Source organism: Symphodus melops (genome assembly GCF_947650265.1).
Source record: "Symphodus melops genome assembly, chromosome: 5".
In the NCBI taxonomy this organism is placed as follows: domain Eukaryota; kingdom Metazoa; phylum Chordata; class Actinopteri; order Labriformes; family Labridae; genus Symphodus; species Symphodus melops.
This window is the reverse complement of record NC_136695.1, coordinates 16,397,761-16,425,733: the sequence shown is the minus strand read 5'-3', so window position 1 is coordinate 16,425,733 and position 27,973 is coordinate 16,397,761. Positions and strand designations below refer to the sequence as shown.

Here is a 27,973-nt window from a genome sequence, read left to right as displayed (position 1 = left end):
TGAATTCTGTAATGTGCAAAACGCATACCATAAATACCTTTTTTCTAAATGATCAGGTTCCGAAAAGTATTTCACAGTTTGGGCTCTTTTTTTTTATAGGTTGTTGAGGTACAATAGTTTATGGGCTTTCCCACCATTCTTAATGCAATTAATGAGGATTGTTGGGACTCTGTATCAAAGCAGGAGCATCTGCTGTCATGTTTCTCAAAATGATTAACCAACTAAAATTGGTCATTGTTACTTTAAACCAAAGCTTTATGTAATTCTGTATCAAAAAATAAAAAGAACATCCACTTTTTTTTAAGACAAAAAAAAAATTCAAGACATTAAAGTCTGTTCAACAAGGGATGTCAATGTGATTAATGTGGCAACAGAGGGATTTATCGTATTAAACTAATCAAACATGGCTTTTTAATAATCTAACCTCCCAAAATGTGTACTATCGATCCTGTGACACGCATTCGATTTCTAGATTATTTGTCGGTCTTGTTTGCCATCACAATAAAATCCTCTTTCTCAGTTTAAAAAAAAGAGTAAAGCTCCTGTGAACACTTTATTATCCCTAACAATAGACATACTTTTGAGTTACATTTATTTAAATTAAATTAATAACATTTAATGGCTTTAACACTTATCTTTCCCCTATGAAAAGACTGAACATACTACTGCATGTAATGTCGATATATGTCAGGTTAGCTAATTCAGTTCCGATGCTGCAACTAGCCCACAACTCCACCCACTCAAACTGAGATGACAGAGCAGCACTGTGTGCCCACATGTTGGATGACTGATCAAAAGATGTCTCTTTAAGCATCTGACAACCTATTATCAGTATGACAAATATACTGATACAGGCACAATGTAACCGCATCACATTTGAGTCTCAGGACGTTTGAATGCAATTTAAAACTGGGAGATTAACACAAGAAGTGTGTTTGGGAAAAATGAAGATTTTCAGTCATTGTAGAAAAGTCAGGAGCTCCGTGGTGGTGAAATAATAAGCTTTAAAGATGAAGAGTCTCCAGGAGCTATGGGACATTTTAGAGAGAGGAGGTAGATCATCATCAAGATCTGACTCCTGTCTTGTTGTCTGATGCCTTCAGATTTCTCTTCCATACTGGAGGGATCTGTATCACACACACCAGAAAGGACACAAAAAAATGTCCTCTTTAGCGACTGTTGTATAAGTCAATATAAGGTTAAATGATAAGAAAAAAGAAAAAAGACAGAGAAAAAAAAATACATGAGAAAAAAGCCTTAATACAGTATACAGAGAGGGAAAACATGCATTGACCAACAGAGGTGCTTATAATGTACAGTACATATCAATCTGTAAAGGGCTCTACTATTGTGTTTGTGAGTGTGTGTTTATTACAAGTGGGGGTACTGAAGGCTCCAAGTGTCGTCCCAGAAATGACAATAGTCGTCTCCATATCAGCCCGCTGCCCAAGAACATGAAGCCGGTTACCAGCCAGAAAACACGAGGATCCTGGTGATAAAACCAACATGATAACAACTAAATATTGACCGGTATATGTCGTGAAAAAAGCAATTAATACATCATGTACACAGTGGATAAATACAAACAGTTCATTGATTTAAGCTTTTTTTTCTTCTTTTTTTTTTAAAATAAATAAGTTATCACATCTTTATTCTTTCTGTAAAATGTCAAAAATTCAAAAGTTTAAGTGGAGGAGAAGCTGTTTCACCTCTTCAAAGCACGATGTCAAATTCATACCAAAGGCCACTCCTATGAGACCAAATAATGTAAGAGAGAAGGAACCCATGGTCAGCTGCAGATTCAGGCGCATCATCACGTTACGATGGCTGGAAAGACAGAGACAGTTCTACTGCTTATTGACCAGTTTAAAGGAGACAAAACAATTGTCTGCATTCAAATATGTTTTAAACCCCTTTCTTCATTTTCTATTTTGAAGTCAAACCCCTATCAACCAATATTGATAAAGTGGTACAAATTAAAAAACAAATATTACAGAGCTCAAAGCGGTTTGTATAATTAAAAGAAGGTTCTATTTTAAAAAGGCAGCTCCACTTAGAGCTCACAAAATCAGTGTGTTCAGCACACTGCAGTTAGAAAATGTATGAACTCATACTGTATGCCCAGTGTGTGTCTGGGTGTGTACCTGTCCAGATTGATAAAGATGACACTCTCCGAGTCGTCGATTAACCCTTTCAGCTCTCTGGCCTTGTTTCCCAGCTCCTCGGCCTGTATAAAATAGTCCGCAGTAATACTGTTATTCTAAATAAAAATGAATGATGTATGTGAAATCTTACTGCGATCTTATTATCATTTAGAATTACCTGCATATAATAATTTTCTAGTAACAGTTCCATTTCCTCGGCATGGTCGATTCCCAAACTGCTCTCCTCACTAGAAAGAGGAGGACAGACGGACAGACAGAGATAAGACTCCACGTGTAAGCAAAATGGTTCATACATCAGTACGATGCTCTATATTATTTTCTTATTTCAAAAGTGAAATGATTGACGACATGTCCGACATACAAAACTCTTGGGTCTGTCCACTTGGTGAGACAGAATTCTTCAATGATCTCATCCTCATCTAGAATCTTCAGCAAGGAATCCTTAAAAACCTTTATGTCTGTTTCCAACTCTGATAAGCTGCCAAAGAGAGACAAGAGGGAAACAGAGCAGAAGGAAAAAAAACTCCTTATATGTTGCAATATTTCATTTAGTTACCATTTGTGAATGATGAGAATTTACGAAGTTGTCATAAAAAGTGAGGTTCTGTTAATGAGGAGATGCTAACTCGGTCACTCGCATTAAGAATGCTTCTCTGTTTTATTCATGTAACACAACATGAATAAAACAGAGAAGCATTCTTAATGCGATTGACCATCGCCTACACAAGCGTTTGCAGCCACCTGTATGATTGCTTGTGTTACCTCTTGCTGTTCTGCAGCAGTATATGGAGTTTACTTCTATCAGCAGAGAGAATTTTAGGATCCACCAGTGACTCCAGGGTGTCCAACATTACTGGTTCCACATCGTTCAGCCGGGCTTGCAGCGTGTTCACCTGTTAATAAAGACAGAAACAGTCATGCTTCACCTCAACAGATCCTCACGTGTTGTGACACCCTCAATAATCTGTTGTCTTCAGCACGAGGCTACATCCTCCAAAACTGCCGTCCTTCTGCTCAGTGATCCGTTCAGCATTCGCGGCACTATTTAAACTCTCCCTCTCAGATAAAGCAGAGGATGGAGCGGCAGGAGAGGAAGGTCAGTGTGTGGAAAAGGAAAAATAAGGCTTTAAACCCCTTTAAAAGGCCGCTACCTGCGCCTGTCCTCTGATCATCACCAGCTCTGGATTGTACTTCAATCACTGCACCGAGACATATTTATATTACATTTACAAGAGCCAGTCACAACCTTTGGTCACAACCTGACCGGATTTCAGACTGAACTGTTTTGACTAAGTAAAACAAAACGTTATGATCTTATTCCTTATGGTTATTATTATTTGCTCCTTCTCTAGAACTGAACAGAGAATTGTATTTTTCACACTTTGAACATTTTTATATGCGACAGAACTCAAACCGACTGTTCCTTTCCTCTTCACTGAAGGATTGTGGGATTTGAAGTTGTTTTGTTATGTTGGAGTATATTTTGACTGTGTTTTTTACACGTCTGTCATTCAATGTAAGGGGCTTACATTCTAATGTGTTCACATATTGACTTCAAACAAACACTGACTTGACTTATCTTAAATGTCAGGAGGGAGACATGGAGGGCAATCTGTCACAGTGTGACAGTGGATCTGTAAGGTGCCTCACCTTGTGCTGCAGTATGGCCTCCAGTGCTCTGAACTCAAAGGGCAGGGTGTGTGTCTGAGACACGAGCTGCGGGGCCAACTCCAGGACCAGCCAACGCTCCAATCCAAGCCCCCGAAAGTCCAACACCAACAGGTGCTGCGGCGTCAGGATGGCTTTTAACAACTGTGGAGAAGCAGAGAGGTGAAGAGAGATGAGCCGCTTTAGAAAACACTCACATGTACAGAATGCGGAAATATTCTTCATCAGACTTAAGGATTGAAACCACATCAGTGATTTTTAGCCAGTCGACTTAAGGTGTTGTGGAGCACAAGATTTGGACAACAGCAGCCCCACAGCTTGACTTTGATCTGTAAATATTTGCAGTGAGAGACCTGACCAGTGGAACTCTTGTTGTGAAATCCTCAAACCCTGCTCCCTGATTGATCGTCAGATACCAAAAACATTAGCACCAATCAGAGTCAGGGACCAGATTATGCATCCTGCTGAATTAACAAGCTACACTAACAGACAGAGGATAAAGAACGGAAGCTCGCCAGAGTGACCAAGTCTGCAGAGGAAGAGAATCCCAAGACGCAGCTACAGTACGGAAGGACTTCTACATGTTCCAGGTAACGTCACACTAGTGCTCTGTGTCTGTGTTGATGTTTGTTTTGGGTTTTTTTAAAGTAGAAAACAAAGAACAGAACCTGAGAAACCGGAAGCATGTTAGACAAAAAAAAAACAGTCTAAAGGTATACTGAGCTACTTGTTAAATCTGCAACAGCTGCCACCTAATGAACTTTGTTTGGATTTTATACATTAATAAAGTTTCTACTGCTTCCTCTCATGTTAGGAAAGAGGTATGTAGATGTAGAAATACTTAAAGGGGTTACCTTTAAGGACTCAATTGTGATATTGCAAAAGCGATGCAAGATCTCAAATGAAAATGATAACAGGACTGAAACTTGAACATCTAACAGTAAAGTTAAAGGGTTTTTTAAGGCATTACTTTCAATAAACTTTCAAAGTAAACGTGTGGCTCATCAAAAAGACAGCTTACAAAAAAGACTTTCTCTTACATTCCCTACTTTATTAAAATGTGTATGTCTTCGATGAACCTTCTAAGAACATCACTGTAACGCTTTACTGTCCCCGCAGAATGGACGTGAGGATGCTCGCCGTCAGCCTGCTGCTGGTTGTGTTTTGTCCCGGCTGGACAAAAGAACAGAAGTGTCTGAAATCTGCCTCCAGCTGTGAAGAGTGCCTCCAGTCGGGCCCCGAGTGCGCTTGGTGCATTGTACCTCAATCGAACATCCGCTGTCACACTTCAAAGGGCCTACGCAGAGCAGGCTGTCACAAGAGTAACATCTACAACCCTCAGGGCATGGTGGACGCATACAGGAATGAGACAAGGTAAATATCCAGGTTAAAGTCTCTACTACCTTTAAACCACATTACATTATGTAGACACTTTTTTAGAGACTGTAAAGACTTCTGCTAAATGTTATCTTCCTGCTGAAAAACTACTGAACTACTGCAGAACAGAGACAGCAAATGCAGAGGCTTCGTTCTTGCAGCCCCAGGAGCTCTCCCTCAGATTGAGGCCGGGCGTGAGCCAGGTCTTTCCTCTCACCATCACCATGCCAACAGACCGGCCAATCTCAGAGGTTGAGTGGGACACCAGCTCTGCGCCAACAGGAGTCAACATCACATTCAGGAGTGTCGTGAGCGGAAACCCACTCGTTTTAGAGGTTGGTCAAATGACAGTGCGCAAAAGATTTAGAAGAGGAATCGTTGCTCCATTAAAACAAAACAATAATGATTGAATAATGTTTTTGTTTTTTTCCCCCTTGAGGTGAATGTTGTGGCAGACCAGTGTCCAAATAAGACAGAAGACTCAAACCAGAGGCAGAACCAGACAGGACCCTGGTCTGTCCACATCACACCCAGAGGCTTTCCCCTGAGGGTGAAGTTAGAGATCACTGTGGAGTGTGAGTACAACTTCAGAAGCATGCAAACCAATAAGAACTAAATATAAAGGTAAACTGAGTCCTTTAAGGGTTAAAATACCCGTATGTTGCCCAAATATAAACGTCAATATAAATAGATGTATATTTATAATTGTATGGTTCAAGAGTCTTTTGGAAAACATAAGACTATTAGAGACTATTTTCTCTAGGTCAGTGCGATTGCTCAAGCAACCGTGAGGAAAACAGTCCGAGCTGCGGAGGACGTGGCTCTCTGGTGTGTGGCCAGTGTGAGTGCAACGAGCCTTACACTGGACTACAGTGCCAGACGGATTCATCTTTGTCACCGAACGACGACTTCTGCCGCTCGGGCCCCAATGCCCCAGTGTGCAGCGGTAGAGGAAAATGTGTGGATGGCTTCTGTGAGTGCGAGGCGCCAGTGAACCCAGCCGAAAGATACAGCGGACGATTCTGCGAGTGCAGCGACTTTGACTGTGCCTGGCACAACGGCAGGTAGGACCGTTAACTTTATTTTAAACACTACTTAAACTGCGTGAGTAACGTACATGTAGAAAACTGTGGTAACTGTAATGTCATAGAATATGCGGCGATCATGGGAGGTGCATGTGCGGGAGCTGCGTTTGTGATGACGGCTGGACGGGTGAGGACTGCGCCTGCACGATGGACGCTTCTCGCTGTATGACTATGGACAACAGAGTGTGTAACGACAAAGGCTTGTGCGAGTGCGGAGTATGTAGATGTTCCCCTGGATACGCAGGCCCGACCTGTGAGAGCTGCCCAACGTGTCCCAGCAGATGTGAGCAACACAGAGACTGTGTGGAGTGTCTCGCGTTCAGGACAGGAGCGAAGAAGGACCGGTGAGAGCTGGTTGGGTTGATGAAAATAGGAATCAATTCAAAAATAATAGATCTCATTTAAAATGACATTTTACTGCCTGAACACCATGTTCTTCATCTTGAGGACTGTAACTCTTAGAAGTAAGTCATTGCGTTTTTGAATTTACCGTTACCATAATATCTGAGGAAGAATCAGTCAATTACTCTTTCTGTCATAGTTCCACTTTCACTAAAATTACGCCTCGTTATGGCAGACTTATATTGCAAATATATACTGTACATTACTTCCTGTTAACATGGTTATCTCTCTCAAAATTAACTACACAGTTTCTTTCCCCTCTGTAGTGATATATCCAGAGGATGTTTTATATTTTCCTTCATTTTTTCCACTCATTATAAGGTGTGACCGAGACTGTGGCCTCTTCACCGTGACAGTGATGGAGACCAAACTGAATTCACCTCAACCAGGAGAAATTCTCTGTAAAATGAGAAGCCACGAGGACTCTTGTTTCTTCTACTACACTTTACCAAGGACGCCCTCTGGAGGAAAAGGAGCTGTGGTTTGGGCTAAAGAATGTCCTCCTGCCTTTTAAATGTGATAAACAAGCAGGGAGAGGAATGCCTGTAACTCCAATGTAACTTAAGGGTAAAGCCAGATAGAGTAAATCATTTGTTCTAAATATCTGTGGATTAAAAGCACCAGTGATTAGTGATTTGGTGAGGAGGAGGAAAAATTGTCGTAGTTTTCAAGGGAACATATTATTAAAAATCTTTTTTTTTTTTTTTTTTAAATAAATCCACCCAGTCCTTTGTTTGTCGTCTGCATAAGTTTTACCACACAGAGAAAAATGCTCAGTTTCAAATTTTCTCAGTTTGTGACATCACAAGTTGGATTCTGTTCAGAAAATTCCCTCCCCTGGTAACTCCACCCATGGACTCCACCTCCAGCCTAGAGCAAAACTTTTGTGCAGGTCAGCCAATTGTATTCTCACTACACAGGAGTGATGTCTACCAAGAAAACTGGGGGGGGGGGTCATTGCATTTAAAGAGACGTACACCGAAACGGAGGGTTCTGAAAGAGCTGGTTTCTACAGGGTCACAAACCTCCTCTGGTGCTTGATTCATTTTATATTTGTATCAAAGCACAGCACAGATGTTTCATTTAGACCACAGGGGATTCTTTGAAAAGGTGGCAAAAGGGGGAGAATATGTCCTCTTTAACTCAAGGTCAAAAATGTTTCCTGATCAACAGCGAGATCAAAGTTGATGTAATTCTGTCGAGGGCAGAATGGTGTCACCCGTCACAAGGTTTACGAATAACTAAGAAAGAACGAGAGCATACCTCCATTCGTATGATGATGCAGTTGTTTCTAGCAGTGAGGCTGGTGCTGTGCTGAAAGCGAAGATCTCTGGCCTGAAGACTTAGCTCCTGACAAAGCTCGGTTTTCTTTTTCTCTGTAACAGGAAAAAAAAAAACAATAGAGTGAGAAGAGCTCGATGAGCAGGGAATATTCATTTCAAATATTGATCAAAGCAATAGTGATTTCTTTCACGTATGCTCTGATTCCAACAATGTATGTCCAAGTTTATCAATTAGATTCTGATTTCATACTGGAGCTGGTCACCTTAGGAGGAGTCGTAAAATAATCAGCCGTCTCATCATTCTCTAAAGATAAATAGGATTTCATTCTAACACTTACCAAAGGAGGTCACGTTTCCCTCTTGATCAAACTTCATCTGTAAAATGAATCAAGAAGAAAACGTTTATCTTCCAGCAGGAGTTAATTTAAACTATCAAACATTGTAGTGTATTTTAAAAGAATTGGATTGTGAAAGATCAGGGTTAAATCAGACTCATAAACGGTAAAGACTCATGAGATAACATTTTGTATGAATCGCTGCTATACAAATAAAGGTGGACTGATTAATAAAAACAGCCGTGTCTGACAGTCTGCATCAGTTTCATATGAATCATTTGACTATGATGCACATGGGACTCAGTATTTGCCGCCGTTAAATGATGAATAGCTGCATCTCTTACCACTACAAACGCAGGAGACACAGTGGACACTGGCGTGTCTGTCATTCTGTGGCGGACAAACGACACTGTTCAAAGAAAAGAGCAAGTAATAGCATGTGTTAGGGTAATCAAAAAAGTTCTGTTTTATATCTTACTAAAGCAGACGTGGAATAACAGCTAGTCAACCATGTTTATGGACACATACAAATATTAAATGATTAAAAAATATATGTAAACAATCGATAACTTTTATTCCCTGTCCCAAAAACATGTCTCCTTAAACATTCTTGTTATTAAAGCTTTGACAAAGACATTCCCCGAGGAAACATTTACAGTCCACTAATAACGGCTTCTTTTCTACGGACAAACAAGCTACCGGTGATTCCAACTTATCATGTATGAGCTGATATCAGTCTATGCCAAGTTATCAAATAAACCATTTATAAATACATTTATCTACAGCAAGTACCATAATATGAACAAAAAAAACAGACTGTAACTAAACACTGCAATAATCACCATGTCAACATGTAAAGACTCTTTCTTATTCTCACCAGGCCATGTTCTGTCTCCTTGCAGGACGCTTTCTTTCCTCTTCAAAGTGTACTGGCATCTTCTGGGTTGAGAAAAGGTTGAAAAAGTTTGACTGCAGGTGTTATTTAAACCTGTGTCACTGTAGCTCCGGCTGCTAATCCCCAGTTTCCTCGTCCCAGGTAGTCCATCGTACTTCAAATGGAAAAGTCCTGGACGAGCACTACAAAGTGGATTTATTCCAGTTCTTTTTGAGAAAAGGGGACTGATGGTGCTGAGAAGACGCTTTGGATTAAATGGTGCACACATCCTTGTGCAGATCATACAGCTCACGAGCAGCATGTTGAGTGTCCACCCTCCTCGCGCTACACCTGGACTGATGTTCAGCACAGCTGGAGCAGAAACATCACGTGCAGAGGAGAACAGGGGGACGAAATGTCTCCATGTGAAAGGACTAAACTTTAATGTGTGTTTATCCTTCGTTTCATCTCGTAATAGTGCCCTCGAGCTGTTTATAAGACTGTACAAAATACTTAAGTGTGTGCAAGTATGTGTTAACACTTATAATAATGCCAGTGGTAGATTGTCATGGCTTGGCTTGTTATCAATGTTTGTCTTCAAGAGAAACTTGTTATGCTACTTCAGCTAGCCGCTAGTATCAGGGACATCTTGTGCTATTTTAGTTGTTATTAATTTAAAAACCGGGTGTCAGTGAGGGAAGAAACACGTTAAACATGTCAGTTACCTCCTGTTAGCGACAGTCTTCCTTAAATCAACAAATTAAGTCGCTTTTCATTCCCTTAACACATCTACTCGTGTAAGCAGTTTGGGGGAAAACAACTAGCATGCTGGAGGACAGCGTCACGAGCCCATGTCAGCCCATAATGCACCGCGGTGACAACGACCGTCTACCAAAGATCGTTTCTTGTAGAGTACATTACTCGTACTGCAAATCTGACTATTATTTTGTTACAGGTGTGACCTACATTTAGAGTATCCCGACCCCCAATCTGGATATATATTAATCCAACCTGAGCATGAGTGCATGCTGAAAAGGTGTGATCATAAATGCTTTAATTTTGGCTTATAACAGTATCTTTCTTATCTTTCATTTCTCAGAAAAAAAAAAAAACAGGACACGACCTCAGACTGCACGCTTTGCACAATCGTCACCATAGTGAACTGTCTTGAAGGAAAACCAAGCCAAGCACAGTATATTGACGTGTTAAATACACAAACTGACTTTTTAAAGCATTGAAACAAACTATTGACGGATTCGCATTTGTTTGAGAGATCAATTCGCTGACTTTACGAGATTCGGTCACAGGAGGATGTTAGAAACGGTGTCGGCGCAGCCGCGGAGTTTCTGTCAGCATCAGCATCCCTCCTCCTCTGGTTTCAGGTTAGACTAACCGGAAGGATGCTGTGGTAGGGAGGAAGCGTGAGGATTTTAATGTTGTTGTATTTTGTCGTGTTGTCTGTAGGCTGTCAGATCATAATCCGATCTGTTATTTTTATAGTGTGTATCAGTGTAGATAGTCTAAATCCAAAACTGCCATGTTACCGTCTTGCTGCTCGAAGCCTGCAGAAAGCAGCACTAAAAGGAGTTCCATCACTAAGCTGCTGCTCGGGGTCTTTGTGGTTTATATACTCCACACGGTGTGGCTTCTTTACGGATTTCTTAACACAAAACCCTGCGACAGAAGCAAAGAAGAGCCCTGTATTGCCTCGTACCTGGTAGCAAGACCAAGGCTACAGGTAAGCCCGGGCCTGTGTTTCTTATCCTTATTGCTAAAGCTAAAGTAAGGGCAAATTAACTCCATGACCCTGCATCTACAGTAAAACACACCTGGCCCCTTTATTTAGTTTAAAACAATATTTACAGTCTATGGTTTAAAATCACTAAACTGTCTGTAACATGCAAATAACAAGCCAAGAATAAAGCCATGGAAAACACAAGTTAGTAGTTGATTTGCTGGATTATTTGGCTGGCTGGCATACTGCACAGTAATCTCTTGATACTGTATTTCATTCAATTGTTACAATGCACTGGATAACATCCATGTATTTGAAACCTTGTTAGGTTTGCTTTTTTCCCCCCTAAAGTTGTCAGCAGAAGCATCTTATTTTAGCACTGAACTCTAAAAATGGACTTACAGTCTCCTGTCTTCTTCTCTTGTTTTTTTTTCTTTCCCAGTTGAGTGTCTTCACCTGCCTCGTGCCAGACGACAGCCAACTCAACCTCGCTGTAAAAATAGACCCATTCAACCCACACTCTACTTTTGAAAGGTTGGGTTTGATCTGTTCATCATGCAAATTGAATACTGTAACAGTCTCTATAACTAATATTCTGATGATTCTTTAAAGCTTTATTTAAAATACAGAAAAATAGAGAATAAAGAATAGAACATTATCATTACAACTGTATATATTTCATTGTAGACATTTAACAGGGTGTTTTGTTTGTATTCAGAGTGACTCATGTTTTGTTTTTTTCTGATTCTCCAAATATCATTCTCTCTCTCTCTCTCTTTCTCTCTCTCTTGTTTTTCTCCTTCCCTCTGTTTATATATGCAGGCAGGTAAATATCTCACTGCCAGAGGAGACCCGAGCTAATGGCACTCTGTATGCAGTTGTGTACATTCACAAAGCCGGTGTTTCACCTCTGGAGGACAGCAGAGAAGTGCACTATGCTGCTCTGCTCACCACCTACATCTCCCCCCCAAACATAGCAGGGCAGAGAGATGGACAGAAGGTACAATGTGATTTAGTATCTGTCATGGTCTGATCATATTTCAGTCACAGCAAAAGCAAATGAGTTATTTCTGTATCTCCATCAGAAGCCAAGTCCCAGATCTGAGAATCCTGTGTCCCATTGGAGACCTCACTTGTCAATCACAATGATGTCAGAGGACTTCACCTTCAGCAAGGCGGGGCTTCCTAGTGATGTGCGGCGCTACATGAGAGTGTAAGTCACAGGAAGGTTTGGAGGAGTAGCTGCTGCATCGCTGCTTCTCATCAGGATGTTTTAGTGCTTCAATGTCTGTTTGGGAGAGAATCTAGTTTATGGTGACATTTCTATGTGCTATTTATAAACACCATTTATTATAAAAGGAACAAGACATATGTGACTGGTGTTCACATTTTCCAATCATCAAAACATTTCCTTGTTCTACTGTTATTTAAATGCCAGTAGTGCCATTGTTTTTTAATGAATCCTAAAAACAAAAGAGCAACATTTCCCCCCAGCTAATGCTCATAGGCCTTGATCAAGTCTTTTAAGATGTGCTGCATCATAGTCAGTATTATTGCTGCTTTGTAGAATAGCAATTGATTCTGTTTGTGCTTTAGCAAATTTAGATCATGAAGATATATTTTTGTAACTTCTCTAACCTTTTCAAAAAAAGTTCATATATATGCATCAAGCTGATTTGTGTTGTTAAATGAAAGTTTGTAACTGTCTTGTAGCTCACAGGATGGCCGGCAGATGATCTACCTTCCTCTGCTGCTGATAAACGAGCTCAGCTTCAGAGTCAGGGACCTCATGGTGGGAATTTTTTTTTAAATGTATTTTCTTTACATATAGACTCTTTATCTAAACACTTGAAATGATAACTATATGGTTTGGAGTGAACACACTTTTTTTCATACACACATTCAAAGGAGATCAGCAGCAGCACGGTTCAGCTCCCTCTGACTGTGTCCTATGAGGGAATCTCTTTGAGGGGTTTCAGGTTCTGGGTGCATCTCCAGGACGTGGTTTACTCCCTGAGACAGTTTGGTGAGCTCAAAAGATACATTGAAAAAACTGTTTGAGGGTTTGTTTGTTTTTTTTTAAATACCTGAAAATAAAATAAAAAGTAAAACTTACTTTTCTATTTGTCTCCTTGTACTTGTCTAGGCTTCACAGAGGAGAACATAGATGAGATTAAAGAAACTTTGGTGGATTCAAACCTTTATCTGTTAGTGCTGACAGCAATCATCACAGCTCTACAAGTAAGTTTCTACAATAGAAATGACCATACACTTCATGAGCCGTGCATGACTGTTTAAATCCCAGTCCCTATACGTGGCAACTCAAAGATCTCAAATGAAGATGTGTCAAAGTTAAAAGTATGTTTTTTCTGAATGTTTTACAGCTGATCTGTGAATTTTTGGCTCTTAAAAATGACATCAGCTCATGGAGGAAAAAGAAGAGCATGGCAGGGATGTCCAGGAAGTCAGGTGAGAAAACCATCGTCGCAGTTTCGGCAGATGATCTTCATAATGATTCTGGTTTTGACCAAGGTTTCTTCCTCTGAAAAGAAATGTTTCTTTGACACTGTAGCTTTGCTAAATATAGCTTAATGCTCATGATGGATTAACCTGCTCTTTTGTGAGGTGTCTTGAGATAGCACATGTTGTGAATTGGCTCTAAACAATTAAGATTTAAGATTGAATGACTGAATATTTGCCGAACATTTTTTAATAATTTGAAACACTGAAGCTGTAATTATGAATCTATTAACTGGTCAGTTGTAAGCAAGGAGTGTTTTTCTCTCCCTCTCATGTCCCTTCCTGTAGTTTTGTGGCGTAGTCTCAGTACTCTGCTCATTTTCCTCCATCTGTTGGAGGAGACCAGTCTACTCGTGCTGCTTCCTGTTGGACTGGGAGCGTGTGTGGAAGTATTTAGTATATTTGCTCCTTTTTTTCTTACAGAAAGAAATAAATTAAGCCCCAAACAGACATTTTAAACTGATTAACGTGTCATTCTGTCAGGTCTGGAAAGTGTTCAAAGTTTTTAACTTCAAGTTTCAATGGAAAAGCTCAAGAGTTAATGTAAGTATGGCAACGTTTAGCGATGCAATTATTTGTTTCTATAAATATATTATACAGACAAACAGCAAACTTTAGTATCACCTAAGCTTTTTTTTTTTCTATGTAGGTAAGTAAGGTGGATGAAGAGGAGAGAAAGACAGTGGAGTATGATACACAGGTTTGATTGTCTTCACCTTTTTTTTCTTCAGATTTTATATTCCACCTCTGGAGTTGTTTGGTTGTAATTTTTCTGTGCATATTCTCTATAGGCATCGAGATACTTATCCTACTTGGTCTATCCTCTGTGTATAAGTGGAGCTATTTTCTCTCTGGCATATTTACGGCAAAAGAGGTGAGCTTATTGAATTTAATATTTTGAGTTGGTTGCCCTTTGTGATGTAATTAAGGTAAAATCTCCAAACAGTCCAAACTGTTTGATCACAAATTTTCTGAAAAGTGGAGCAGGCAAAAGATGGAGAGGATTGTTTTTTCTAATATTTGGTGGGTTTGTAGAGAGACTAGGGATACATATACGTCCATAGAATAGCATAGGAAAGTGTATTTAGCATATGTGACCTACCCATGTGAATACTTCAAAAATGATGGGGTTTTTGGTTTTAGGATCCGCTCCAATGTAATTGTATCAAATATAGGGGTTAGTTAGTATACTGAATTGGCAGTATTAAAAAGCGATGACATACTGTAAGCTATTTATGCACTTATGTTTGTTAGATTAACATTGAATTGTGTTATGTTGACAGTTATTATTCCTGGTTGATCAACAGCCTGGTGACTGGTGAGTTGACTTAATTCGATTTACATTATAAGAAGCTCTAGAGTCTGATTTGTCCGTTAATTTGAAGTCAGTGAGTGTGTCTGTATGTTTTGCTCATTTAATGAAGCTAATGCCTTTATTTTTATTAACACTATAATTTTGTTCCTGTCAGGAGTGTATGCATTTGGCTTCCTGTCTATGGCCCCACAGCTCTTCATCAACCACAAGGTCTGTTCGGCATCTAACAATTAGGCTACAGAACCCAGCCTTAACTGGATTATTATCCATTTTTAGTATTGAGTGAAACCAGATTGTAAGTTGCTGTATGTACTGTGTGCTGCCACCTTTTACTTTTATCTTCCATTTTATGTTTTTTCTCCCATCTCTCTGGATCAGCTGAAGTCTGTGAGTCATCTGCAGGGGACAGTGTTGATGTACAGAGTGAGTGTCATGAGTTTTCTGGCTAATATGTAAATTGTATTAAAAGTCTTTCCCTTTCAAATTTTTGTTTTGCAGTGATATTGGTCAGATAATGATAATACATGTAAATGATAGTTTATACTAAGGTCTTTTGGTAAGTGTGTAGGTCTTTTCTGCTCGAATTTAACCAATAAAAAAATCAAAGGAGCAATATGTAACTCTGATACCTAGTGTTTAAAATCGGTACTGCAGTCCAAATTCAAAACACTGGAGAGAATTGTCTCCGCACCGCCTCCTCTGAACTAGAATCGATGAACTTCAGGGTTTCCATGTCGTGGACACAGAAGCTTCAGTATTTAACCAGCGTTACATCATTCTTGAACCTCTAACCTATTTCCATGTTTCAAAAGCATCTCCAATGTGTGTCCCAGTTTTCGGTAGAATCAGATACATTTAAACCAGTTTGCCTGCCCGCATCTTTCGCTGCAACGCCTGTTGGTTTGCCTTTTGCTTGGGTAACTGAGGCGCATTTCAAAACAACCATGCGGGTACCTAAGAATGGTCAAAACAAAAACAAACCAATCTGCAATAGAAACTGGCTGCTGCAGTGTTGTCAGAGCAGCCACTACTTCTACACAGCTTGCTTCTCTGATGCCTGATGATATAGTTAGGTTATTTAGTGATTGAATTCAGTAGATATCTTACAAATTGGTCCTTTAAATGTTTTTTTAATTTTGGTCAGCAAAGTATAACTTTTTTTGTGTGGTAACTGGGGGGCTCAGCTTTTCTGAGATATAGGCAAGGTGGGCTCTATTAAAAAGGTTGTGATGTTTTTTTTTCTGGTTGCTGAGCTCATCAGTCTCTTCCTTCTCTACACCAGGGAGTGAACACGCTGATCTCAGATCTGTGCTCCTTCGCTTCCCTTTTCTCCTCTTCTGCATTCTTCTCGTCCTCTCATCAACTCTCCTGCTTCAGAGATGAGATCCTCTTCTTCCTCTACCTGTACCAGCGAAGGTAGAGCCTGAAACACACAACACTTAAGCCTTCACATTCGTAATTTTTAAAGTGACACACAAAGGCTCTTGAAAGACAAGATCTGACACATAACACGAAAGACATACACATAAAGTTACTTGCATTAAGAATAATTTACGTTTCCTTTTTTCAACTTTAGATATTTTAATAGAAAAACAAACATCTTTTAACCTTTCTTTTGCTTATGTAGTTTTGAAATACAAAATTACATTTTCGTATCACCTTTGACCTGAATGACTCTTTTTGGAATTTGAAGTGAAATAATTGATTTTGTCTCTTGTTTCCTTCAGATGTTACGCAGCCAAGACCAGGAGGCGAGAGTCTGGGACTCACAATAAGAAAGTCAAGACTCAATGAGGAGGAAACACGTTTTTTTTCTAAAATGATTGCACACAAAACACAGAAATTGATCTTTTAAAAAACATTCAATACATTTTTGATTATTTAAGATGTGAAATGAAGACTCGAGCGGGACACTTACACAGTCTGTGTGTAACACAGCAGCTTCAGACTGATCCAGGATTGTTCTGCCTCCCAGTCTTCTCTGATGCAACTCACAGAGCTGCTGTTGCTGCTTTCGACCCGGCATCATGAAGTTTCAACTTGACAGCAAAAATGACAGAAAACTGCAGAATCTCTGCTGTACTTATTATTCTGGACTCACCTGCAAGAAAAAAGTCAATTTGATTTTGTTCTGTGCACTCAAAGTGAACACTGGCCCACTGTAAAGCAAATATCCACTAAAATTCAAAGACCAAAAACAGCAATTGTGATATTCAGTAAAATATTTAATGTTTTCAAGGGTGCATCTTTACATTCAAGGAAGATTATTCTGCTCGAACTCATCATCATGTTTGCTTGCTTTGGAAACCTGATCCTGCCTTGAATTTAAACTAATGTCCTGAGGTTTGAACATTGCATGGCTTTTCAACAAAAGTGATTTTAGTAACAATGATGATAGAGATGTAGATGAGTCCTGCGCAGAGCAGAACAGCAACTTAAAGCACTTTTCAGCATTCATCCTTTTTGATCTGCAGTATACCTGACGATTGGTAGTTAGCCTCATAGCTGAGAGATGTCATTAGATAGAGTTGTTTTGTCATCCACAGTGTTCATTCCTGTACAGTTATTTTAAGACTGACTTTGCAATTTTAACATATAAAGAGACTTCACTATTGACAGCAAGTTGTCTCTTCCTGCTGTCATCCTGAAGGCATGTGTCTAGACCCTTGCGATGCGCATTTTGACGTAAGTTAAGTTGCTTGATTGAAGAAGGTTGTAGAGATCAATAAACTTTTTACACCTTTTATTTTTTGACTGTAAATTTGAATTTACTGTGTTGTAGCTGAGAAGTGGAGAAACAAATCAGAAAAGGACCACTCTCTAAAAAGACATACTCTTATACTGTATGAGGTGAATAAGAATCAACGGAGAGCGAGCCACTATGCCAGTATTTTATGCAGCTTACAATTGCAATAACTGGTGCAGTATTGATTACAGATTGCGTGACATTACCTTTCACAAGCAAGATCGAACAATTTTGGTTATTTATTTTACCATTTATAATACAATATTATGTCATCGTAACTAACGTTACTTAGAAACATATTTAAAGGCCTACATGAAGTTTTTATAGTCATGTTCGGCAAAACTTGAGCTCCTGCTTATTTGACAGGTATTTATAAATCAGAAGGTTAATGTGAGATTCCAGCTGCAGGCTGTGACCGACCACACGCCTCTGCTGTGATTTAACTACCTTACCATACCATACAACTTGTTATATGTTATAAATAAATAAATGCACAAGTGGACATTTGATGTTGTTGTACAGTGTCCTTGTGTGTCCTGAAAAAAAAAAGAAAAGAAATATAAACTCAGTAAATACATTGAATAACTAAATATATTGTTTAAAAAAAGTCTTTTTTAAAGATTCTAGTGAGAAAAATTGCTTTTTTGATATTTTTTAAGAAATCTGCAGGTTAAGTGAAAACAAATTAAATTTCTGGTTAAATTGTTTTTAATTATCGTAATGTGAAAAACATATTTGTTTTACTTTTTGCGGTAGCATGTCATGACAAAATAATACTGGCCTTCATATATTATTAAAGTTGAACCCTTCACTACCTGCAAATAAAGACATTAATGTAGCAATAACATCACATTTTATGTTGATGTTTCAAAACATTTTAAACACACATTCATCCTTTTAACAAAATGGAATACTAATAGACTGATAAAAGTCAAACATGCAGTTTCTTTTACATACAGTAGATCCTTCTTACATTGTCTTTAGAAAGATGAGCCTTTAATGATTAGTTCTGATTGTCTTCAGATTTGATGAGAATGTTTTGAAACATGCTGTGGTAAAACATGATGGGATGTTCAATTTTGTGACAGTAAAATTACAAAAAACATATACATAAAAATATATATATAAAAAGAAAGCATAGTAAGACATCCCAAAGTGTCATGTTCTGAACCTTCATTTGAAGCCTCATGTTCTGAACCTTCATTTGAAGCCTCATGTTCTGAACCTTCATTTGAAGCCTCTCTATCCATCCAGATGCTTCTTGACCACAGAACAGAAACACTCTCTCTTGGAATTTGCAGCCGGTAAAAGAGTAGATGTGGGTGCACGTGTCTGCATCAGTGAAGGACACTGATCTGTCTTCATAGTCTACACACACCATGACTCTCTCAGGTTTTTTCATGAAGGAAAAAATAACAGGCTTTTCATGGAGAGCCATGTTGAAGCCAAATTTCTGATCAAACCTTATGACCCAGCTTCCATTCTGAGGGCTAAGTTTGACGTTCTTTTTCCCTAAGAATGACTCTCTTATTACTCCTAAATACCAGTTAGTGCCTTCTAAGAGATGAACCTCATAGCAGAATCTCCCTTCAGAACAACCAATATTTCCAGGTAAACACTGAAATAAACGACATTGGCATTGTTCTTCGATGGTCTCATCTTTGGCTTTCCTTGTGGTCTGTTTTTTAGACTTTTTTAGCCCCCTCTTTCCCCGCCTCTGTTTGATTTCCTGTACTTCCACTTTTTTAATCACCATCTGAGCCGTCTTGTCCACATGGGCTTCCTCTAAAGGGACTGTATCATGAGCACTGTGCTCTGTACAATGAACACAAATACGAGTCAGGTCGTCCCTACAGAAGAGCTCCAGAATCCGGTTGTGTTTCTTGCATATTTTGTCCTCCAGGTTGTGGATAGGGTTAGTCAGTTTGTGTCCTTGTAGGGCGGCCACTTTCTGATGAGGCTCGAGGTGTGTCTCACAAAAGGAGGTCAAGCACACCAAGCATGTTTTAATGGCTTTGAACTGTTTACCCAGGCAGCAGTCACATGCAATCTGTCCTGGTTTGATTTGAGTGTCATTGTTAGATGCCAGTCTCTTCTTGAAGTTCTCCACTACATCTCTAAATACAGTGTTCACACAAAGCTTGAGCCCTTTGCTGATTTTCTCATTGCACAGAGGACACTTACACAGGTCCTTGCCGTCACAGTGCTGGTGGATACAATTTTTACAGAAGTTGTGTCCACATGGGATAGAAACAGGCTCGGTGAAAACCTCCAGACAGATGGAGCACATGAGCTGATCTTCAGACAAGGAACTACTGTCTGTGGCCATATCTAGAGGAAAGCAAATCATCTTTAATGGTAGGGCCTGTTCGGCTTCAAAAGTTACTACTATGACCTAAAAATAACAAAACGGAAACAATAAATACTGCAGTTTTCTTATTTGGGTGGCAAACTTGTGTCAAGTATATACAAAAAGAGTGATCATTAGGTCAGTTTGAAAAAAGTCTTTTTACATTACAAAAAAGTTTGAACCTTATTAAAAGTAATGCAGTTCACCAATTTCAGAAGATTGTATGGTGTAAAAAGATGAAGAGGGTACTGAACTTTACCTTTTTGACGGAGCTGTCTGCAATGTTGTCTGCCTTTCTGCCTTCCTTTTCAAACTGAGCTGTGTTTACCAGATGTGAACTTTTATTGATTGTCCCAATGTTAAGTTTCGTTTTCACTGGAAATGTTGCTCCTCCTCCCATGACTCACACTCCACACATCTGCTCTGACTTGAAATTAAGTACCTAGGCCTGGTCACACCAAAAATGCCATCGAAAAACATCTATGAGCTTGATTTATGATGAACTTCCTTGTGTCCTTTCAGTCATTTTTTTGTCAGTGTGCTTTTGCAGATTCACTTGACCAAACACAACAAATGCAAATCATATCAAGAATCTATGACTCAAAGCAGAAGGAAACCAGTTTTTATTTTGAGTTAGTCAAGCTCTTCCTTCCTTTATCTGATCATGTGTTTGCAGAGAAAAGCCCTGTTTGTGATCATTGTGTATTTCCTGTCTTTCCGTGTGTGTGTGTGTGTGTGTGTGTGTGTGTGTGTGTGTGTGTGTGTGTGTGTGTGTGTGTGTGTGTGTGTGTGTATTCTGTATCTATGAAAGGGCATGACTTGTGCTATGAAGCACCCAGCTAGATCACATACCTGCTTACTCATCAGCTCATCTTCTTCGGTATAAGAACCCTGCTTTCTGCTCCACTTACCACCAGAGTATTCCATCTACTCCGTTAGAGTTTATTTCCTCGTGTTTTTCTACTGTTATCTAAAACAGTCACAGTACTTCAAAGTGTTTTTAAAATATTTTGACTTAAAAGTTTCCCTTCTTTGTAACTCTGTCACCAGCTGTCATTGGTGATATGTTTTCTGTCATGTAATTTCTGCACTTTAAAATGTGAACTTTAAAGTGAGCGCTGAATAGTGTCCGGGCAAAGCCTGAGCAAAAGAGGCGCAGTTTTAAGTGCTGTGAAAGTCTGGACTTTAAAGTGTGCACTTACTGTCAAACTAAAAAGTGTGTAATTAAAAGTGTGCGCATGGATCTCAAAACATTTTTGTACTAAACTGTACTAAGGGCGCGTTCACAATACACAAAGTTGCTGTAACGTGCTTAAGCGACGATTGTCGAGTACCTGTGTAGGCTACCCTTGCTTGTGCTGGTGCATGAACAGTATACCATGTCAAAGTACACCTCTTCCAAATTCTAAATGTGCCAGGGCCAAGGAAGTGTAGCGTGCATGAGCACGGATTGGAGCACTCGCACTAGTCAAACAAAGTGGACTTTAGAGGATAAGTGTACTTAGGCTTGATACAGATTGCACTAGTGTGAAAGGGCCCTTAAATGTGCACTTTCATGAGCATTTCCAAAATTGCACTTGTGTCGCTGATGACTGCTTTGGTGCAAGGTTGTTTTTTTTTGACTGGGTTGTTTTTATTGAACATATACACAACGTGCATGATTCCATTACTCCTGCCATTTAATCGATTTTGCTGGTTTTGGTCAAAACATTTGAACCATATCCTTATTTTAAGCTTCAATTCCTTTTAAAATCTTAGAGGAATATACATGGCATGTCTCTCTTTTTTTAAAGAACAGAAAGCAAGTTCACAGATTACATGTATTTACATGGTAATGTGTAAAGCTTCTCCCTGCGGCTGCTTCCTGTTTTAAGAATAAGAAAAGCATGCTATGGCTGACTGAAGGTTCAAAAGATGAATTAAACTGATAAATAACATCACCTGTGTTTGTTTGTTTGTCTTGAAGGTCATTACCACAACAAAGAATGTACATTTCATCTGATAGCTCATTTCCACATAAAAGAAAAAAATCTGTTGCTGCTCCTACACCTCATTAAGCCAAAATATTCTTAGTCTGTTTCAGTTGAGAAAATAGATACGCTAATCCCCTGTTTGGTATAGTTCAGTTGCAACGATCAGATGCAGTTTAGAGGGCTGGCAAACACAGCATGCATGGACTATATATATATATATGTATCTCTGTGATTAAAAAATGATTAATTATGACACACAGAATGAATTATATAATATCAAATTAAAATAGTAGAAAGAATGTTGCTTTATATTTATAGCCAGAGGTGAAGACATACGGTATATTCAAACAGCAACATTAGTTTTCAACATGGAGGGGAGAATCAAATGGCAAACACTTAGCTGAAAATACAGAGAACAAATTCTGAGAACCTTCCTTTGAAATAAAGGTGATGATAACATGTTAAAAAACAAATGCAGTGTTTTACTTTACATTACAGAGATCTATTCATGCTTTTAACTAAAAGTAATGTAACTATATGTTAATATTTACACTTACACATACCAATTTCAAAAAACAAAAATCTTCGACATGAGGTACTGTTTGAAATCATTAAATTATCTTCTTTTTTTTAACCCACTAAACCACAATAATAGTCATAGGTCCAAACTCCATTCTATGGTATATCAATTAAAAAGACTAAACATAAATCAATAAATAGCAAGCAATAGGCAATATTGGCATAATAAAACATTTTTTTAAAAAGGGAGAAACCTTAAGAAGAACCTCTCTGGACCTCTCTGGACAACCATCTGCTGCCCCAGGCGGGTGGGGTAAGGCTCAGAGGGGTAGTTTAACTTTTAACTAGATGTTCTATGAAATGACTAAACTTGTGTAGGAACCATTCATGTTTTAAATTTACAGTCACAAGTTGTGTTTGGAGAAACTAACACAGCAATCTTTCTGTGCAATGTGTTAAGTGTATGAGAATGAGACAATGCCCAAAGAAAACGGAATAAAACATGCATCCGAAATAAACTCCAATGGTTGCATCTAATCGCACTTGATATAATTAGTTTCTTGTGTATCGTTGTACTTTGTTGTGAGGGTTTCCCTGTTTTTAAGAAAAACAAAGACTTAACGCTTGCTAAAGGCCAACGTAAGTTTGAATTGTAACCAGTAGGTGTCGTAGCTTTGCCAATATATCAGTGTGAGGCACTGTTTCCATCAGTCATTAGTTACTCCAGGAATGATTCCTCGCTTCAGACAGGCCACATGAGCACCCAGAGGCTCCGGTCTTTATAGTGGTGACACTGGATGCACTCCTCACAGTGTGAAAGTTCAAGTGTTTGAACCGTCAGGCGCCCGTAGGATTGAATGAGCAGTGGGATGTCCTCTAGAATAGTAATACAAGTAATGATAATAGAGGTGGGGAGTTGAGCCTCAGAGAGGGACTCCATGTCAGAGCCCCAAACAAAATCACCCACCTCCCTCTCTTTGTATTTTGGCACAGGCGCATTCCTGTACGCGCGTAACCGACATCAGGTCTGCAACGGGAGCGGACTCTGTACGACAGAGGGTTACTCATGGACATGTGGACTCTGGAAACTAATAAATGATATCTCCATATTAAAACTCCATCTTCCGCTTGGCATATTTTTTCATCACCACGTGGCCCGATCACTGTAGGCAACATTTTATTCAGAATATAGCCTATATGAGTTGAATGTAAAGCTAGACGCCATGGTCAATATGTTGTAATATCACATAATATAATGTGTGGTATTATAGTGAAAAGTGTAGCCTAATCGATAACGGGACATATTTTCCTGAATGTGCTGTTAAACTTTGCTCTCGCTGTCACCTCACAGAGTTCCCGGCAGATGATGAACACTTTCTGTGCGCACAGGATCAGGAGATGGGATCGGCTGACGGCGGGGGGAGCAAACTCCACCCAGCGGACAGGATCTCTTGCAGGCGGAGCGGAGTGCAGTGTGCGCCGAGAAGGTTCAGGGTGGCTGGCTACATGGTGAGGAGGTCCCACAGAAAACTTGAGGGGGGCAAAGTCCAGCCTGAATGAGAGGCAGGCACGGTGGAAGTTCATGTGCGGCAGCGTACTGGGAACTAAATCACATGGCATATTAAAGACATGCTCCAAAGATGGCGATGGTACTAGGGACGGGAGTTTCAGGTGCCTCAGGAGTGCAAAAAAGTGGGTTTGTGGAGGTTTTGGTGCGGGAGCGGTGGCACAAAGTTTTGGCCAACTTAAACGAGGAAGCGCTCACGTTAAGCTGCGAGGAGAGCAGCGTTACAGACAGCGTGAGCGACAATGTCAACTCCAACGGCGTTACCAACGGATCTTACCTGGACAATAACAACACCAACTCCAACAACGGTCCCCAAACTGTGCGCACCGCGTTTACGGACCTCCCGGAGCGAGTGCCCGAGGCGATCGCCAACAGAAAACGGTGTGTCAAGGTGACAAAGCAGGAGATCGGGGGTCTGGGGATCAGCATCAAAGGAGGAAAGGAGAACAAAATGCCTATACTCATCAGTAAGATTTTCAAGGGGCTCGCAGCGGATCAAACCCAGTCTCTGTACGTGGGGGACGCTATCCTGTCCGTGAACGGCATGAACCTGCGGGACGCGACCCACGATGAGGCGGTGCAGGCGCTGAAACGGGCCGGGAAAGAGGTGACACTGGAAGGTAAGGAAGACATTCTTTTGGTATGAGCCACCAACAACGGGGGGTAAGGGTAAAGGAATACTTTTTATGTATTTATGCTATAGTCATAGATGATATAAAACATATGTTGCTGATTATTCAACCTCACTGCCGCAATCAAGAGGAAACTGAACTGGACCTATGGTTGGCCATCATCCGGGGAAGAAAGCAAGTATAGGGTTCAGAGTTTGCCATTAATCGACATAGATTTTTGTTTCTGATGTTGGGTTGTCAGTGGGTCAGTGGTCCTCAGGACACGAAGTGCTGCACTTTCACTACTCTGCAGGTTGATTGCATTCACTTATCATTTCAGGTGTAAATCACTGACTGATTAGATGAATGAAAAAAACAGCAGGGCTCTGAGTGTTGGAAAACCTCTGATGTAGTTTGTGATTTATTTTCTATTACTTGAAAGGTGCATGCTGGTGCAAGATGTGTGATTGTATTTTTAATGCAGCAGCCCATATATTATTCATACATCACTTCATCACATGTTTCATTACAAAGTCGGAATTTGTTGTCCTCATACAGAGTCTCTGAAGACAAGTGAAACTTTCCGATGCACATTTGCCTAATTCACAGCAGCAGAAGGGAAGACACCTTAGTTGTGTACGTAGATCAGGATGTGATTGACTGCCAAAACAAAAGAATAAAGAATAATTCATATATTTCAAGGAAATTGTTAGGGGCCACGGGAGAATCATTTTGGGTAAAACTAATCTCACATCTCCCTCCCTTGGGTACTTCTCTGCATGGCCACTCCAAGAAATGTAGCTCTACTTTTCCTGAAGTTACATGCACACACTCACACTTTCAATATATTCATACACAACATGCGGCCTAGTTGGTATTTTGAAGATTTTAGCCAACGGTGAAAGATTGAAGCTGATGATGGACAGATTAATCTGTGATCACTTTACTCCTTTAGCAAACAGACACATGCATGCACACATGTACACAGGCGTAAACACTCCTGCACACCTGAAAATGTTGCACACTATCGTGCCTACTTCTGAGTTCTTTTTTATTCTTGTTCCTGTGAGGACTCTTGGACCTAGGATAATAAGAACAAAGTGTCTCTCCTTTTGTCTCTTTTTTCCCCACACATTCATACATGGTGACAATGATCCTTCCCAGGGGGATTCAGAAACTACACTGATGAGGAAAAAGCAAGTCCCAACTGAAGACAGTCTGCGATAAGAAAGAAGAAGCGAGGGGATAGAGGGAAGGGAAAGAGGGTGAGAGATGAGAGGGGAAGGGAGGGGGGGGGACTAGAAATGAGTATTTAATGGGGAAAATTGCTGAGAGGTAGAGAGATAGAAAGTGAACAGGAGGAGAGCTAATGAGAGCAGCTAAAAGGCTGATATTAAGATGACAGAGGGTTAAGTTAAGGCTAACAGAGAGACACCAGCTCACTACTACTGCTATTTACTGTAACAGTGATCAGCAGTGGAACAGGGTAAAATACTGACCAAGTGTGGTTGCCATCGAGTTTCATGGGTCTGTAGGGGTCTGAAAAATGCTTAAATGCATAACCAGACATTTAAACTTTAATTGGAAAGGAAAAGACATGAACAGCGACGTGATGCATGCATCTACTTTTTATTCTTGAATGTAAGCCATCTTCTAAGATGTGAGAAACTGTAGAACATGAGGAGAAAGATCAAGAGGAAACATCTGATTCAACTAATAGGAGAGATGGTATACACGTCTCCTGGGAGTGCAGTATGCGTCATGGTGCGCGCGTACATGTTCAGCACACTGCATTTTGTGAAGTCAGTGTGAGTGTGTATGTGGGGGAGCTTGCACGTTTTCAATGTGTGTATTTTGCTACATAACAGACAAGCTTTCATGGAAACTCATTAGCAAGATGGAGAACAAATTTAGCTAAACTAGACAGTGATCACTCTCCTCTGCAAGCTGCAACTGATTGACATGTTCATAATCTGCACCTAACAAAAGGGATCACAGTTCAAATCCAACCAGGTCAGAGGGCATCCACTTTATTTAGGTGTCCTCTGAGCAAGATGATGACTCTCTGCTGGTGCTTTTCTGTGGCTCAGCATGCAGCCTGACAAGCCCAAACTGAATGCCTATATGGGGATCAATCAAAGTCCTTCAGATGTGCCACAGAGCTCCCTAGCAACAATTGCAAGTGTCATCATGGAGAGGAAGGAAAGAATTGCACATTGCACAAATCCTTATCCCCATATGAGCATTTGCTTTGAATGAAACAACACAACAAATTATTATGTTCACACGCTATGCTATCTCACGCTGCATGCTTAAAGATTACCATTTTAATTAAGGTCTGCAGGTACAATGGCCTTTACACCATTTAGATGCAGTCAAAGGATTCTGAAGATATAATGTAAAATAATGTAATGTTAAAATAGCTGTGTTGAGTTTGATGGTTTCAGTTTTGCTGCAGTGTGTGCTGTTTCACTGCAAGGCTAAAACTAAACAATCATCATGAATGTTGTGATTTCCTACTCTAACAAATCGAAATGTGTCCAGTTAAAAACGCCCACTGGCCAGGTGTGCAGAGGAGAGAAAGTATGCAAGACTTGAAGTTCTCTCCCAAACTTTCATTTCTTTTATTCCACACATAACTATTGTTTTGAGTGCACAGCCAAATACCAACACCACCGATTCCTCTTGAAGAGCAATGTGCCAAAAGTGTGTGCTGTAACTGTACGATTCAATTTAAAAAAAGAAAGCATGTGTACTTTTACCTGCCTTCTCTGCTGATTTTGACACATAACTGCTCCTTATGCTTACAGCTTTCCTAGTTCCATCTATTGTTTAGTTTTCCTCCTGTTGTTTGCATATGTGTTTGGCACTTGTATGCAGTGATGATTGAAAAATGAGTCCGTCCAGGGATGCGTTTATTTTTTTTCCTTTCAGCATACAAAGCAGCTTGGTTTGGGATCAATTCAGTTCACTTGTTTTAAGAAATTAAATGTACAATTCTAACTGTATGGAAAAAGTTTTACAGCCATACAATAAATAAATAAACATTCATCTCTCATAAGGGGAGGTCAGATTATTTATGAAGTCTGTAAGAGTGTGATGTTAATTTTAGCCATCTACAAGTCGTTTGGAATTTCTCTTCTAAACGGTTTTGCTGAAACAAGTGCTTGGTTAATAAGGCTAAAACATTGACAACTTAAATATCTAGGGGATGTGACGCATTTTAACATCCCAAATGAACATATGTTTTTATCCTGGGAATTCTAGTGAGTATACCTGAGAGCAAATCAAGAAGTCAGGAGAGACAAGAAAGTCTACATAAGGATGGACAGTACAAACAAAGATTACACAACATAATTCTAATAACCTAATTCCTTTTACTTAATGTACCTTTGTATATGTATTGCAATTAGAGTGATAAACCTAAGCAATTGGTGTATTTATTTCA

General features: G+C 39.7%; 4 protein-coding genes across 6 annotated transcripts in view; 2 read left to right on the top strand and 2 right to left on the bottom strand.

Annotated features, from left to right (window-relative positions):
• Positions 1-25: 25 nt before the first annotated feature.
• mrs2 (magnesium transporter MRS2) lies at positions 26-10,035 on the bottom strand. Of its 2 annotated transcripts, XM_079344082.1 has the most exons (13): positions 9,915-10,031; positions 9,193-9,392; positions 8,660-8,724; positions 8,319-8,355; positions 7,961-8,073; positions 3,816-3,977; positions 2,928-3,058; positions 2,527-2,643; positions 2,323-2,392; positions 2,145-2,227; positions 1,710-1,827; positions 1,376-1,489; positions 26-1,127 (listed from the first exon to the last, which is right to left on the bottom strand). In XM_079344082.1, the coding sequence occupies exons 3-13, from the start codon at positions 8,702-8,704 to the stop codon at positions 1,065-1,067; spliced, it is 1,053 nt and encodes a 350-aa protein (XP_079200208.1). In that variant the 5' UTR covers positions 8,705-8,724; positions 9,193-9,392; positions 9,915-10,031; the 3' UTR covers positions 26-1,064. The 2 variants fall into 2 exon arrangements, with proteins under 2 accessions (XP_079200208.1, XP_079200207.1); XM_079344081.1 differs by having other exon boundaries at positions 9,193-10,035.
• Positions 10,036-10,273: 238 nt separating this feature from the next.
• LOC306824101 (lipid scramblase CLPTM1L-like) lies at positions 10,274-18,014 on the top strand. The gene is made up of 17 exons (XM_079344080.1): positions 10,274-10,927; positions 11,367-11,458; positions 11,747-11,924; positions 12,010-12,137; positions 12,638-12,716; positions 12,833-12,950; positions 13,071-13,165; positions 13,309-13,393; positions 13,733-13,833; positions 13,928-13,987; positions 14,094-14,144; positions 14,236-14,318; positions 14,728-14,762; positions 14,914-14,969; positions 15,138-15,182; positions 16,042-16,175; positions 16,487-18,014. Exons 1-17 carry the CDS (start codon positions 10,727-10,729, stop codon positions 16,551-16,553), a joined length of 1,608 nt encoding a protein of 535 aa, XP_079200206.1. The 5' UTR covers positions 10,274-10,726; the 3' UTR covers positions 16,554-18,014.
• A 181-nt stretch (positions 18,015-18,195) lies between these two features.
• Positions 18,196-20,218, bottom strand: LOC306824104 (zinc-binding protein A33-like; the record flags this gene model as incomplete). 2 transcript variants are annotated; one of them, XM_079344084.1, is made up of 2 exons in its annotated part: positions 18,196-19,836; positions 20,115-20,218. In XM_079344084.1, one exon carries the CDS (start codon positions 19,832-19,834, stop codon positions 18,599-18,601), a length of 1,236 nt encoding a protein of 411 aa, XP_079200210.1. In that variant the 3' UTR covers positions 18,196-18,598. The 2 variants fall into 2 exon arrangements, with proteins under 2 accessions (XP_079200210.1, XP_079200211.1); XM_079344085.1 differs by lacking the exon at positions 20,115-20,218 and having other exon boundaries at positions 18,196-18,676; positions 18,731-19,855.
• Positions 20,219-23,434: 3,216 nt separating this feature from the next.
• Positions 23,435-27,973, top strand: part of sntb1 (syntrophin, basic 1) — a 35,476-nt gene continuing 30,937 nt past the window's right edge. Inside the window, exons 1-2 of the mRNA XM_079344126.1 lie at positions 23,435-23,512; positions 23,699-24,534. Of these exons, the coding sequence (XP_079200252.1) occupies positions 23,988-24,534 (547 nt within the window). The 5' untranslated portion in view covers positions 23,435-23,512; positions 23,699-23,987. The remainder of the gene's footprint in view (positions 23,513-23,698; positions 24,535-27,973) is intronic.